Source organism: Dermacentor albipictus, chromosome 3 (genome assembly GCF_038994185.2).
Source record: "Dermacentor albipictus isolate Rhodes 1998 colony chromosome 3, USDA_Dalb.pri_finalv2, whole genome shotgun sequence".
In the NCBI taxonomy this organism is placed as follows: domain Eukaryota; kingdom Metazoa; phylum Arthropoda; class Arachnida; order Ixodida; family Ixodidae; genus Dermacentor; species Dermacentor albipictus.
Window position 1 is genome coordinate 51,493,917 of NC_091823.1, and position 15,123 is coordinate 51,509,039.

A 15,123-nucleotide genomic window follows, 5' to 3' on the forward strand; every position below is an offset into this window, starting at 1 on the left:
GGCATAATGGCAAAATTAGATAGCTAAACAAATAGCTGGTTACGGGCCAACTTGACGGGACCCTGCTCATTTTACATAGTTTACATACACTCATGGCTTGTACAGTTTATTAAAGCCAAAATAGTGGAGCAAAAAGTGACATGATTACACAAAAGCCCTACATGAGTATTTTGTATGTCAAGTCCATAAGAACAAATAAAATTTTCAGGGCATATCAAGGGGTACAACACAAAGCAGCAAATAGCAGTAGCTGCTAGTATAAGCGCTGTAATGTTGCCAATACAAATAAAAATCACAGCAGCCCAGTTATAATTTCAGTCATCATTGTCGAAATGTATTTCCTGGGGTAACATGAGCATAGAAGAAATACATAGGTGAAAAAAGAAGCTGCCTAAGCACTTTCGTGAGTCCTGGGGCATGGTCAGAGATCGTTGTTCGAAACGCATTCTGTTCAGTTGCTGCAACATAACAAAGTTGGTAGTATGCAAACCTTGTGAGAACATGAGGGGGAGAGCAACCAATTGGCAAGCGATGAATTCCCCAGAAGTTTACGTGCCTCGTTTGTCATCTGCTTGCAGACAGTATACTACAAAACGAAATGTTTCACCTCTTCTAATGAATAAAATCTTTATATAAAAAATGTATTTTTCTTCTCAAGCTTAAACACATTCTCAAATAGTAATATGTATGACTACTACAATTTATAGCTATTAGTTTCTCTGTGTGGTTGCTAGGTGGTGTTGCGCACAGCAGGAAAAAAAGAAAAGACCGACTGGAACAGTGGTGAGCTTTCCAAGAGGCAGCAACATCATTCCACTGGCTCGCTCGCACCCAATGATGGAGTCTAGTTTGCCGCAAAAACGACACACTTTTCGTTTCTAAAAACTAAAGGGACGGTGGAAATCGCTTTCTCCCATCTCTTCAAACACATTTCACGCCTCCAACCGCACACCTCGTGTCACCCGCATCTTCCTTTCCCTCGCTGCTGCACTTGCGTCACCTGGTCCTCTCTCTGGTAGCTACAATATGCGCAGCGTCGGAGAACCGCACCTTGCCTCACCTCACCTCCAGCCAGGTGTGAGGAAGCTCTCAGTCATGCCGCCACTATTTCCTCTCAGGCTGTTGTCAGCAACAGCTGGCTAGTTCTTATTTCCTTGCGATAGGGTGCACATAATTCAATGCAGAGTGCAAGGCCACTGTTTATAAATGGTTCAAATAAAATACAGTACATAGAACCTCATTCTTACGTTTCACGTAAAATTGCAAGAAAATATGTGCTAGGCAGGAAAACATTCGATTGAAATTCACCCAGAATTTGGCAGACTCAACTGTAGGGGACATCTATGTAATGTGACGTGTTGGCGAAGTGTTGAAGCACAAGACGTCGCCACTGTGCATTGAGCTGGTAGGGCCCAAGCATCCCAAGACGCATGTTGTCGCTTTGCTATTGCATAGTGTTTTAAGACGGCAATGGGAAAGTAAAACTAAATCGAAACATGATGCTCACCTTGCGTGCCTGCACCAAGAAGTGGTGGCACATTTGAGTTACACCTATTAAAAGCATGCAATATGCTTCCAAAGGCATTACGCCACACACGCTGTGAAACAAATAGGTGAAGATGTTTATTGCAATTGGGTTGGCAGCGATAGCTGTGAATGTGACGTGTGAGGACCTGCGAGGAGATTTTCTGGTACGGAAAGAGGAAACTGAGTGCACGCTGGCATTTTCACATGACAAGGTGGGCGGGGAAGCTGCCATGGCAAGCACCTCTTCTCTCGATTGTGTGTACCTCACACCTTTTCTTGTTCACTTGGGATCTAGCGGCCGGGAAACATACAGGCAATACAATTGCAGTTTGGTGTTATACTGAATATTGGTGCCAAAAGCTCGTGTTTTCCAGGATTGTATTAACTAGTAAAAATTACATGTAACTGTATTGGTTCGGTTCAGTAAAACTTTATTCGAATTTCTAGAGGGTGCGCTAGATGTTCAGGAGCCCATAGGCCCTGGCGATCTTCTCAGCATGCTGGATGGTTTGGATTTGATGGTCCAGGTTTGAGCAGGACAACGTGTGGTTGTATTGGGTAATTTTTAGGTCATTATTTTGTTGTCTCAATTGCGAACGTTGGCACCAGGAAATCTTATGAAACAGGGTTGTATCAATGAGGTTGTATTGTACATATATGAGTAAAAACTAAACATAATTTTTTTTTTATTTCAGTATAGTAGTCTAAAAATTCAAAGTACAGTTGCATGTACTTGATGCTGGAACTTTATACCCATTTTCCGCATTTATCTTCAAATGCCATAATAACATACTTGCCTAAATAAATTCTTTATATCCAATAAAAACTGTGCTCTGATAATGTTGTGTTTTATAGCGTGGGACTAACACTCTTCAAGCTAAATTTTTCAAGACTGATTCTCACCTCTTTTTTTGCCTTAGATGAATATTGTTAAGCTTGCAATGCCATGGCAGTGAAAGAAAACAGCCATGGAAAGTATTGGTAGACAGGGAGCTCAAGAAAATGTGAGGTGAAGTTGTTTGCTACACTGCTATGGCTCTCACATAGTCTAAATCTTTAGAGTTGCATTATTAGAGGATTCACCTGCATATTTTGTAATTGTTGCTGTTGCAGCTTAGAGATAAGTGGCGTCATGTTCAAGGCTATGTGATGACATTGATCACATGTGACATGTCCTGCAATTTCAGGAGCTGTGAAAGGCCCCGTCTCGTTGAGGCTCTGAAGTCCAAGCGTGTGAGGGACATTTCCTGTGGGAGTTCCCACAGTGCGGCTATCACGTCCAGTGGCGAGCTCTACACATGGGGACTCGGCGAGTATGGCCGTTTAGGGCATGGTGACAACTTGACCCAGCTAAGACCAAAGCAGGTGAACTGAGCGTTCTTAATGTACAGTTATGAGGAAAAATGTGAAAACCACAAGCACTTTTTTTTTTCTTAGACATACAACTTGAAATCGAGGGATGCAACACACAGATGCATGTGTTTCATGTTTTACCAATGCAGTGCATGTCCTAATCCGATGGTGTGTGGCTGTATTCTAAACAAAATTATTATTATTATTATTATTATTATTATTATTATTATTATTATTATTATTATTATTATTATTACTTCTTTTTTCTGATACTGTGATATACGAACATTTGCCTAGGGTGGGCCAAAAATGGTATTTTCGATGGGAGATGACGTTCAATGCATTCACTGTCACATAAGCTCCGTCAAGATAGATGCTGCTACTAAATGGGTCGCCATTGAGGTCACCGTAGAGGTCAGGAACAGTTGTGCTGACTGGACAAGTTCAAGTTATCCGGCAAAAGCCAATTTAGGATTGAAATAATGAACATTTGAAACTAGGGTTGTACGAATACTTCAATATGTACTGTTCGATTTTTTTAATATTCAATATATTTGTCATAGAGATCCGTGCAGTCCACATTGGCCGTGGATCCCACCATGCACGATGCTGCCCAAGCAAGCAGTTCACTTTGTTTTCGGTGCACAGGGAGTGCCAAGCGCTCCGCAGGCTTGCCAACAATTTGGAACTAGGGTTGTACGAATACTCAAATATGTACTATTCAATTTTTTGAATATTCAGTATGTTCGGTGTAGAGATCCATGCAGACAACATGCGCCGTGGATCCCACCGTGCGCGATGCCGCCCAAGCAAGCGTTTCACTTTATTTTCGGCGCACAGGGAGTGCCAAGCGTGCCGCAAGCGGGCCAACTAGGCTGACACAGTAGCAGACTTATAGTCATAGCAAGCGCTCTCCAATGTCGGCCTGATGCAGGAATTGCACACACAATACCTGAACGCTGCAATTTGCAAAACGGTGCCCCATTGATCGGAGCCAGCTCTGTTGGTACAAGATTTGTCCGAGTTGACAGGACTGATAAAAATGATAATGTGATGGAATGGCTACAGAAGCAGCAGTTATTTTGTAAAATGCAAAGAATGTGCGAAGATCAGGCTGATTAGCCGCCCATAAGCATGCAGGTTGTGTTGGACATGTGGTGATGAATTTCACACTGCTTCAACAGCCGTCAATCTAACCCACATGCGTGTTCTTGGGACCGATCACTGATGAGCTACCTGCACAAACATATTAGCAGCAAGCACTTTGTGATGGGCAGCCCGTTACCACATCAAACGGCGGTGAATTTTCGCCACGGCCGCACTGCTTAGGTCATTAGGCCTAACAGCGCTTCATCATCGGGTGTTGGCAACTAACGTTACTGTTTGGTGTCAAATCGACAATTATCTATTTGCAGCAGCCCTACAACACTCCGAAAACCAACAGACCGCCTTGCAAATGAAAGCAAGTGCATGGGATGGCAACAAAGTTGTTCATGGCCACGAGGGCTGCAATGTGGGCTTGTTGGTAATGCATCTTCAAGGGGAGTACGGTAATGCAATTAAAAGACGGGACAAAAGAAGACACATACGGACACACATAGCGCTGTGTGTGTCCCTATGTGTCTTATTTTGTCCCGTCTTTTAATCGCACTACCGTACTCCCGTTGAAGATGTTCAAGGCCGCCATCTTTGTGACACACCATACGGCAGCCTCGTGTTCCCGCCACCATTCATAGACACACATTGGTAGCTTTCTGTAGCTTCAAGCAACCTGTCACAAGACTAGCTTTGGAGTTATGTGGCGATCGCGAAAGTGCCAATACTTTGTTGCATGCATTTGCACAAATGGCTTATGAACGAAGGAGGGTGAGGGATAGCGAGCATCGTGCAAACTTGCTATGATGTTCCAAATCATGTCAAACCTTACAATGGAAAGGCACAGACAGTGCCTGCTCTTTACCTTTTGTGCCAGATGTGTGTGGAGTGGTGATCATGTCACGTGATGTATGGTCCTTTCGTCTGTCGCGCAGATTGGCCTTACGACAACCCACCTAACCCAACTGCCGTAAAGTTGGGACGGACATATTTTGGAGAAAAACTGGGAAGGCTCTATGCAATAGATAAAATATTGCCACAAAGCACACATTCACTATTAAATTGGGAACTTCATCAGTATTTAGTACAACAGAATGTCACTGATTCATTAGTTTTAGAGGGAAGAAATGCACTTGATTCTGTTCTCCGGACAAAAAAAAATATATGTGTATTATTCAGACCTTCATGTACAAGAACTGAACTCTAATCAGAGCTGGCATAATAACTTGGTGTTCTCTCTAATAAGAGTAGACCATACTGTTTATCCCAATTTCTGTGTACCTAAGCTACTGATAGCTTGCTAAATTTTTGTTATGTAATGCTACAAGACTCCCAAGTGTGTGCAGCACCGTATTTTTTTCCCTAAATTTGTACACATTACATTGTGTGAAAAATATTCTGATATTCGATACCTGATTTAACATTTGACTTTTTTTATTGATTCCATTCAATATTCAATTTAAAATCTACTATTCTATATTTGCACGTTTTTATTTGGGACTAATGAAATGCATGGGCGCTGGTTGGGACCTTCAGCCAGGATCGAATTAACCCAAAAATCGAATTAACCAGAATCAAAATTAACCCAAGTCTACTGTACTAACACAATATGGTTTTCAAATGAACCAATTGGCTGCCACTTGTAGATAGGATAACTTGGACAACATGTAAAGAATGTGTCATATCGTATTTACTTGCATAATAATCGCACTTTTCTGTCCAAAAAGATTGACACAAATTCAGGGGTGCAATCATTACACAGGTTAAATTTCCCACGAAAATACACATTTTCTTTTTTCATCCCGCATTTGCTGCGGGATGGCAAGCAAGCGGCTGCCGCTCTCAGTGCGAGACACCAAAACAAAAATGGCGGCCTGCGGAGCAAGCCGAACACGCCGAACACGATTATTGCTCAACAAGGCATGCTTGTTGAGCAACTGAAAACTTTTTTTTGCAAAAGGGATCAGCGTGCGTTCACTTAGTCATTGGGGCGTCTTTACAACAATCGCCCTTCTTTCACAGCAGAATTGTCTAGAAGAGTCTGTGCTTTCATAAGTCTTTTTCCTTGTGAGCTGCAACAGCTGTTATTATTCCTTATAGTATTTGAACAGAAACGAATATTTGACAACTTTGAAGAGTGAATTCTCAAACTTAGTACGAATGGAACATCAAAGACTATACTATAAAAATTATGAATATTTATGGCACACTACACTCCTGATTTTTTTTAGCTCCCGTTCACTTTACACAGAATGTGTTGCTTCCACTCTTGTGTGGCAGGTGTTGGCACTGTCCGGGCAGCGCATTGTGCAAGTGGCATGCGGTAGCCGGGACGCTCAGACACTGGCCCTGGCCGAAGACGGCACAGTCTACTCATGGGGCGATGGGGACTTTGGCAAGCTGGGACGAGGTGGAAGCGAAGGCTGCAGCCTGCCCCATGCTGTAGAACGCCTGCAGGGCTTGGGCGTCTGCCAGCTTGAATGCGGGGCGCAGTTCTCACTTGCGCTCACCCGATCAGGACAAGTGTGGACCTGGTAAGAAAGACACTGTTGTTGGCCTGTGACGATACAGCTGCATTTATGGTTCTTTCTTCCTCTTTCTTTGTGTGTGTGTATTTATTTTTCTGCAGTTGCCTCTTTCTGAAGCTGGGCACTTTGCCCTTGCAAAGCATGGTTGTAGGCATATGTGTACATTGAAACTGTGATTTAATTACATGGGCTGCAAGAAAGCCAGTGTTGTTAATCAAAACTTTTGGCATCCTGTTATAGAAAGTAAGCTCGGCACAGCGCTGTGTAGTATGGGCTGCCAACTGTATGGCATTCTGCCATGCACAATGGTATGGTATGGTTTATTTCTACAAGACGAAGCACAGTATTGAGGGGCAAAATGAGAAAAAAGCTGCTCATGTGGCAGCATCATCAGCCCCATTACAGTGACCAACTGATTTTTAAGATGCAGAGAGGATTGTGAAAATGCTTGAACCACTAAGCATTGTGAAGAAACATATTTCAACAGAAAAGTAATTTTATCCCATTTTATAACATCATTTTCATAGAGAACTCAGTAATTAAGTTTTGCTCAGCTTTGAACTACAGTACTATGGCATGTAACTGAAATTTCATGATAGTAGTAAAAAGTTTCATGTTCACATAATGTGGCATTTGTTATACGTCATGTCACATCTGATGCTACGAAATTGCGATGTTGGGTTGGCTATCTGAACAAATGGCCAGCAACTGTATTTTTTTTTTTGTGGTGTCGTTAAAAGATATAAATTATTGTTCACAACTTTGTGTTGCTTGTTTCTTGGAGTGCATTTGAGCCTTAGTTAGTCACAAGGCATTGGCTGTCCCAACTATCCCTTGTGAAATCTTACTTTCTTCTAAATTTTAGGTTCAGTACCCTTTTGTGTGCTATGCCAGGCATTTAGACAATGCGTTATCTTTGTGTCAGGCTGTGCACTTCTTTTTCATGGTGGATGCAAGGTTGTCTTGATATGATACAAAAATATAATAATTTTTGTACATTGAACTTTCATCAGGGGCAAAGGGGACTACTTCCGCCTTGGCCATGGCACAGACTTTCATGTCCGAAAGCCACAACTGGTAGAAGGTCTTCAGGGGAAAAAGGTCATTCATGTGTCTGTTGGAGCTTTGCACTGTCTTGCCGTGACTGATCAAGGCCAGGTAAGTCAAGTTCATTTCCATTTTCTTTCATGAGTGATGTAGGACCTGTGTGAAAGTAGGTGACAGAGGGGGGATTATTGTTTTGGTCATTCTTTGAAAGTGTATTATGCTTACACATTACAAAGGGAGCTCACACAAGGTTTTGCCTTCCCTAGAGCCAGTTCTTTCTCGAAGTTGTAAGCTCATGAGCAGTGGTGTGAGCAACGCACAACCACCATGAAGTTTTGTGTTTGTATGAACGCTTGTTTCTTTCTGTCAAAATATTTAGCCAGCCCTCGCAAGAGAGCACACTCATATTTATGGCGGTCCAGCGTGGTGTCTAGTGGTGAGAAAGCAGTATCAACGGAATGGGATCACAAGTTCTGTAGTCATTGTAACTTGGTGGTTCTTATAGAACGTAGCCATTACAAAGTTGGATTTCGTGGCTGCTGGTTTACAAGAGAAAAAAGGACAATCATAAAGGGGAGCCATAGGTTTGCTCAATGTATGCTACTGCAATGTTTATTTTCGCTCACGCTCAAGGCATGTTTTGTCATTTTCCAGGTGTATGCTTGGGGTGACAACGACCACGGGCAGCAAGGCAATGGCAATACTACAGTGAACCGCAAACCTGCCTTGGTGCATGGCTTAGATGGAATCAAAGTCACACGAGTAGCTTGTGGATCATCACACAGTGTTGCGTGGATGACGTCAGAGTCGGCACGCACCAATGGCCACAACCCAGTTCTCTTTGCAGTGGCTAAAGACCCTCTCGGATCTTCTGCACTAGGTCGGTGTGTTTTCAATATAGGCTATCATCAAAGTACAGTAAACCCCTATTAACTCGAAGCTGTGAAAACCAGAAAAAAAAAATCGATATACACACAGTTTTGAGATAAGCAAATGATGAAAATAGAAGCCCTCTGGCTGCAGGTAGACTACATGGAGCCTTTCCAAAATACCGCTAGTAATATTTTCAGTCACTATCCCATGCATCAGCACTGAATATGTCGGCGTCTACGGTCAAGAGCATTTGAGCATCTCGCTGAAATGCTTTGGGCTAGTATTCTGGCTTCTCTTAGGCGCAGCACATGAGCTGATCACACCTGCTCAAAAGTGCCAATCATCTTGCCCAAGGTCCCAATTAATATGCTGTGACCGCATTGATGCATCACTGACAGGCCCTAAGTGAGAGGGGGACTCCCAGCTCACAACTGCTGTGTGAGTCCACAACAAGATGTCAGCAAGCAGCCGAGCATGTGTGCACATGCGGTGATAAGCAGAAAAAAAATCCAAGGACACCTAAGCACTTCTTGTGAGTTGTGAATGCGAAAGCATTAATGTCCTATTGAATGCCGCTGAGTGTTCCTTCCTTTGAGTTATGAACTCCGCAGGCAAGTGAGCATGTTGAGATGCTTGGTGCCTTTTAATTTGGCCTTACCAAGGTGTGGTTAGAATACAGATGAGAGCCTGTGCGGACGAGGAACGTGCGGATAACACAGGCTTCTGAGAGCGAGAACGAGGGTGACGTGGCATTGCGGCGATGCCCTCTTCCCCCACTACTGCAGCAGCAGGTGTTCCCTTTCGCCCGCTCTGCTCCGTTGAGGCCCGGGCCAGCAAATGCGAGTCAGTGTCATCATCATGCGAGGCGCGCTCGGGACAAGGCTTTGCAGCCAGTGGGATGCCGCAGGCTTTTTCGCTAAATGGATTATTTGACGCCTGTGCATCAAAAGGGCGAAATATAAGTGGGGAGCATGGTCTTGCATGGCATCTGTTTTGGCTAGTGACCTGCTGCCGGATAAAAAGAAAGTGCAAGCAACGCTGCCGAAGCTGCCCTGTTGCCTTATTCCTGGTATTTTCGAAGTCGAAACTTTAAGATATCCGGAGTCCGGCACAAAAACATTTTAAGATAAGGGGAGAAAAACACATGGGTTGAAACCACAGCCAGAAAGAAATTTCTACTTAACCGATATTTCGAGATATCAGAGCTTCAGTGAATGAGGGATTACTATACTTCTAACCTTGAATTAATTCTCTGTAATTACCTCCACATTCAGAAATGCAACTTGAAGTCTGTTCTTGACTTGATTTAAATTACACCTGGCATGAACATTCCCAAAGTACTCACTGCATTTCCTTCGGTGCATTTGCGGTAGGCGTCATTTAGGTCAACTCAAGCATGGCCTTCAAGTTAAGATGCATTTCTGCATACAGGGGTTAGACTTCAGCTCGTAGGAACTGCTATGCTGTTAAGAAATAATGTACGGTTGAAGATGCATATACAAAAAAACAAATTTTTCTTTTTTGCTCTTGGTTTAGTCAAGATAAGTTTTTCTGCACCTATTAATGGCAATGATTCATAATTTCAGTATGTTTACTTGCCATTACATGCACATTCTTTTCCCTTTGTAAAGATGTTCATTGCCAATATGAGCGCTATGCTAAACCACTATATATTTTTGTTCAGTTGTATTTGCTCTGATGTTCAGTCCTTTCTGTAGTCTAAACATATATACCTGAGAAACCTTCATTTTTTATTTATCAAAGCCAAGATGGTCATAGTTGAATATATGGTGATAGTTTTAAATCTTGTTTTCATGTTCTTTTCATGTTTTATGTCACCTCCATACTTATGTTATGCAGTTTACAACACTAAAACATTGCTCATTGCTTATCATGTGTACACTCTTTCACCTGCTGATATTTTGCAACACTAATTTTTGTGTAGGAGCCTATTTTGTGCTGACTTCTTGTTTTTGACACAAGAGCTAGACGAAAAGATAATTCTACTTGCTTAATTTGGTTTATTCTGTACCAATTTTACTTACACTTGTATGCGCAATGTGTTTTGTACACATTGTTTTCCACTTGTGTTATGGTTATTCTTATTTATTTATTTATTTATTTATTTATTTATTTATTTATTTATTTATTTATTGCTAATACCTTCAGGGTAAGATAGACATTACAGAAAGGTGAGTTATGAACAATATAAATACGAAAGTATCTTATTATTTAATGTTAACTAAACATTGAATACAGTGAAACCTCGTTAAACCGTAGTTGGCTGGAGCTCGAAAAAAGTATGGCAGTACTACTTAACCGAAATAGCGTGAGATCGCCCACTTACCTGTCAAAAACCGAACTACAAGAGAGTGTGATGAAAGGGCGGAAAACATGCAGTAATTATTCACTTCACACGACAAAAGTCTATTTTCTTTTGATGACGCAGCGGGCTAGCAGCGACAACGGTGGCCTCAAACTCGTTTTAAGCTATGACCCAGCTTTTCCGCCAGCCCCCTCTTCTCAGCAAATACCCGCATTAGGCTGACGTAACGTGCAACATCTGCCATTGTTGAGCCTGAATCTCCTGTACTTTCGCTTTCCGTGTGGTCCTCATCACTGTTGTTAGGCTACACTTTGGCAATAACAAAGGCAACGATGGCGAAAAATCGAACCTCGAAAAATCGAACCTCATTGCCGACATATTTTCGTGGTCACAGCAGCATCGCCAAGCAACTTTTCCTTCACATTCCAAATGCCACACACTGTAGTCAATGGTAGATCCCTCTCAGGTGCCAGCACAGACTTCTTCATGCCACGTTTGATAGCATGAACGATGTCCAATTTTTCGCTGAGAACCCTGTTTTTGTTCTAGCTTGCGCGACCCCACAACACGGGTTGCAGCGCTCTCCGTCTCTGGTACAAACTCTGGCACGGCGCGGAAATGATGTTGATGTTGATGTGGCTTCACCCTTCCAAGCGCCCTCTGCGTTTCTGCTTGAAGGCTGTTCCAATCTCTGAAGCTTGTTCTGCCGGGCCGCAGTACCGCCATGATTTCATGATGAAAAATGGAAACGCTATGTGTTAACTGATACGTATGCAATAAGCTGGTATGGTTTATGCGGATACAAAACGCATTATGTTCAATGGCTGCTGAGTTGGGTATTTGACTTTACTACTTTTAATAGGAAACAACTGTTTAAGTAGGTGCGGTTTAATGAAGTTTTACTGTAAATAGGTCATGGCCCTGAATAGGTAGAATTGATACGGGAAGGTAGTTCCACTGTTTTGCTATGTATGGCAAGAAAAATTGAAAAAGAAATATTGATTCTGCATAGTGGAGTGCCAACTTTGAAATGCAGTGCATCATGATAAATGCATGAATCTGTTAATAAGTTAACTGTTAATTGGTTAATTTTTATTTAGCACTAATATATTAATAAGCAGGTCCAAATGCTTCTAGTTAAGGCTGACAAGCTTACGTGTCATTGTTTTGAGCTGTCGTCTGCATTTGTCTGTACTAGAATGGTGCAAGGTTCGGTAAGCTCTGGTAGCATGATTTCATATTTCACAGTGATGTCAGATATTCACTTACATGTTGTCTTAGTAATGGAGGTGTCCCTCCACTAGCCCTCTGCTATAGCACAACAAACTCCAGTATAACAGACTGCACCATTTTTTCTCACAGTAAGTTCTTTTTGATTTGCATGTTCTGTCATCGTTAGGCTCTGCAGATCCCACATCAGAAATGGCTGCAGAACCCGAGAGCTCCCAGGACTCCAATGCACAGTCAAAGCGAAGCAAAATGGCGAGACCATCTCTTACCAAGATTCTTCTTTCACTTGATGGCATAGAGGCCAAGCAGCAGGCATTGCACCAGGTGCTGCAGGCTCTCCAGATTATGCACGCTAGGTGAGAAGCCCTGCTTTCTCCCATAAATTTTCTTGCCTTTGATCAAGGTGGGAGGCTGTCATTAGCATGAAGATATGGCTCCTACCTTACTTTTGAATCTTGAGTGAACTGTTCAACCTGTGAATACATTCTTGCATTGCAGTTCACGTGACATATCAAAAGCTATAGGTGCTAGAAATAATCCTTTGCCAACATAACCACACTCTTCAGGTCATAGGAGAATTCAGCTTAACAAAGTTTGTCTGAAAGTGAGGCTACTGTAACACACCTTGTTGAAATTTTGAAAAATGTTTATGAAGTGTAGTCAACTTAGTGTACTGCATCTTGTAGGCTTTTGATGTTTTCATGTCGTCAGGTACTGCGATTGCTGGAACAAATTTTTCAGGCAGCTCCTGTGAACTCTATAGGTCTGTGGCTGCTGAGGTCCTGATGGGAAAGGCATGACAACTCTGCTTCATATAGTTGCATGCCAAGGGACTTACGGAAGTGAGCCTAACTTTTTAATACCTTAGATGCACCTGTGTGACAGGAGCACTTGTTGACTTCCTTAAACAGGGAGTTTTAAGGATAGGGGACTCAGTTAGGGAATGCTATTGGCCAGGCATACAAAACAGTCCAAAAGGTTTACAGAGGTAGTTAGGTTTTGGGTACACAAGGTCCCTTGGGAATGCTATTTCTAAAACTCCCTATTGTTGCATTTATTTGAGTTTTCGGGGTCTCTACAACACTGTTATACTGTTAATGTTTCCCCTGCAGGAGCACAGTAGTGAGTGCCCTGTTGCCTCACACGGGTGTGGCTCAGCTGTCTTCAGGCAGACCTGCATCCTGTGAAGCAACCAGCAGTCAGGCAGAGGACCCGCCTCAGGCAGCAGCTGTCCCAACAGAGTCAGCCAAGGCAACAACTGCTGCGGGCTCAGGGGAACCCTTGGCACCCACAGCTGACACGCACGAGAGCCCGCCACCTGGAAAGCTGCCCACTGCACAGGCATGCGATTCCTCAGTCATACCTGCCAACTTTCCCCAATTTTCTGTCAAGTTTATGAATTCGGAGTCGCCTTACAATTTTACAAATGCTATGTTAATTTTTACAAGCAATAAACTCTGGTTGGGAAAGCCCGTTGGTTTCCTAATTTTCTGTTGGAAGTCTTCAGATGTAGACGTGACGCCAGAGTTGTACTTGCTTCAAGCAGACAAGTTCCTGAAGCAGGCAAAATCATTGGCAACAGTAGTCAGTGAAAAATTCACCGTGATCTAAAAACTATGCGCTGCATGTCAGTCATTGCCGCTTCCAAGTTTGCTGCTGCTTGTGCACTGCATCTAAAGGTAAATCATCATTTATAAAATGTATATATATGCATTCCTCAAAAATTTGAACTGGGCAAGGTTTAATAAAAATGTGTGATTTCTCCTCTCCCCCTTCCTCAGTGTTCCTCAGATTATGCCCCCTCGGGCATAATCTTCGTTGGCCTGCCAGGCTCAGTAAGCAACATCGGTCACCGCACCAATAAACACTGACGAGCACAGCTTCTCGGGGGGTCAGTCATCGTTCATCACCACGACGCTGCGGAGTGTCTGTCTAACAGAGGGTGCCTCGAGCCCTCCCTCGTTCACGAACCCGGGCGGATCGTGACGGGCCATAATCTTGATTGATTGCCTTCGGATATACGAGATAGATTCACTTTTGTGCTCGGCATCAGACCCCTTGGCACCTACAGGTGACACCGTGCTTTGGAGAAGTGCTTCTGCATGCGAGGAGTGCTGTTGCTCTGCGCCCGGTGCTGAGTTATGCAAAGTCTCGCAAAAGTAATCGTACCTCCGAAAGCAGCTGACTGAGAATACCGCTCCATGGCAGTGCTACCACTACTGATCGATATATGCGGCGTGCTTTTTACTGTCGGTAGTGTGGTTCTGTATCTTCCAGCAATGCTTGCCAAAGTAGGCTAACGGAATTTTGACAGTAGCGTTTCGTTCAGCGACGTATTACCTATCTTCTGTTTCATTCGCAACAACGAAATTCTCGCGAAAGCGAATTTTTTCACGTTTTCAGCCTATTTAGTTATTGCAAGGTTCAACTGTTGTAATGAAATTTCACTACTACTATGAAGGAATACCGAGAGAATGAATAGAAATTTCTGTGGACGCAGACGATCATGAGCCTCTCAAAGCATCTCTTAAACCTATCATGAGCCTCTCAGTGCGCTTCTCAAATCGCACACCGCGTGGCCTAGAGCGAATGCCGAAGCAGAGCAGAACCATGTTCCATATAAAGTCTAACTACAATAACATCCTATCATGCCTCATGCGCTATATGTTTTGGGTGCAAGTTAAAGCGTGTGAGGTTGAGCTATGAAGGATGATGGCTTGATGAGTGCTGTCTTCTCGTGTGAGCAAGGGGAAAGGATGGAAGGGAGCGAGCTCGCGGTAGTGTGATTGCGATCAAGCGTGCACAAGAGGGATGGGGGGGAAGTGGGAGGAAATGGTGCATGTCTCCTTTTCTAGCGCCGCAGCTGTGGCTGTGCATGGCTGAGCGCATATGCAGTTCACGGGCCCTGTTTTCTAGATAATCTGCTGCGTGTGCAAAGAGTGGGCATGCCAAGATGGAACGGCATCAATTGCGCTGTCTTCCCATGTGTTTAGTACTGGAGGTTACATAATCTCAAGTTTCAGAGATGCATTGTAGCAAGAGGCATACGAAGCAGTTGCTCCCGACTGCTGCAACTGATCAGCCGCGAGCGCGTAATGGATGCGAAGGCGTGGCTGGCTTCACTTAACATGTACCACCGATGTG

General features: G+C 43.3%; 1 protein-coding gene across 4 annotated transcripts in view; it reads left to right on the forward strand.

The window, feature by feature from the left end:
* The window catches only part of HERC2 (E3 ubiquitin-protein ligase HERC2), a 157,611-nt gene that overhangs the window by 117,067 nt on the left and 25,421 nt on the right, over positions 1-15,123 (forward strand). For all 4 annotated transcript variants that reach the window (XM_065446812.1, XM_065446814.1, XM_065446815.1 and 1 more), the window contains exons 54-59: positions 2,715-2,892; positions 6,256-6,509; positions 7,517-7,661; positions 8,205-8,430; positions 12,149-12,335; positions 13,092-13,320. In XM_065446812.1, the coding sequence (XP_065302884.1) occupies positions 2,715-2,892; positions 6,256-6,509; positions 7,517-7,661; positions 8,205-8,430; positions 12,149-12,335; positions 13,092-13,320 (1,219 nt within the window). The remainder of the gene's footprint in view (positions 1-2,714; positions 2,893-6,255; positions 6,510-7,516; positions 7,662-8,204; positions 8,431-12,148; positions 12,336-13,091; positions 13,321-15,123) is intronic.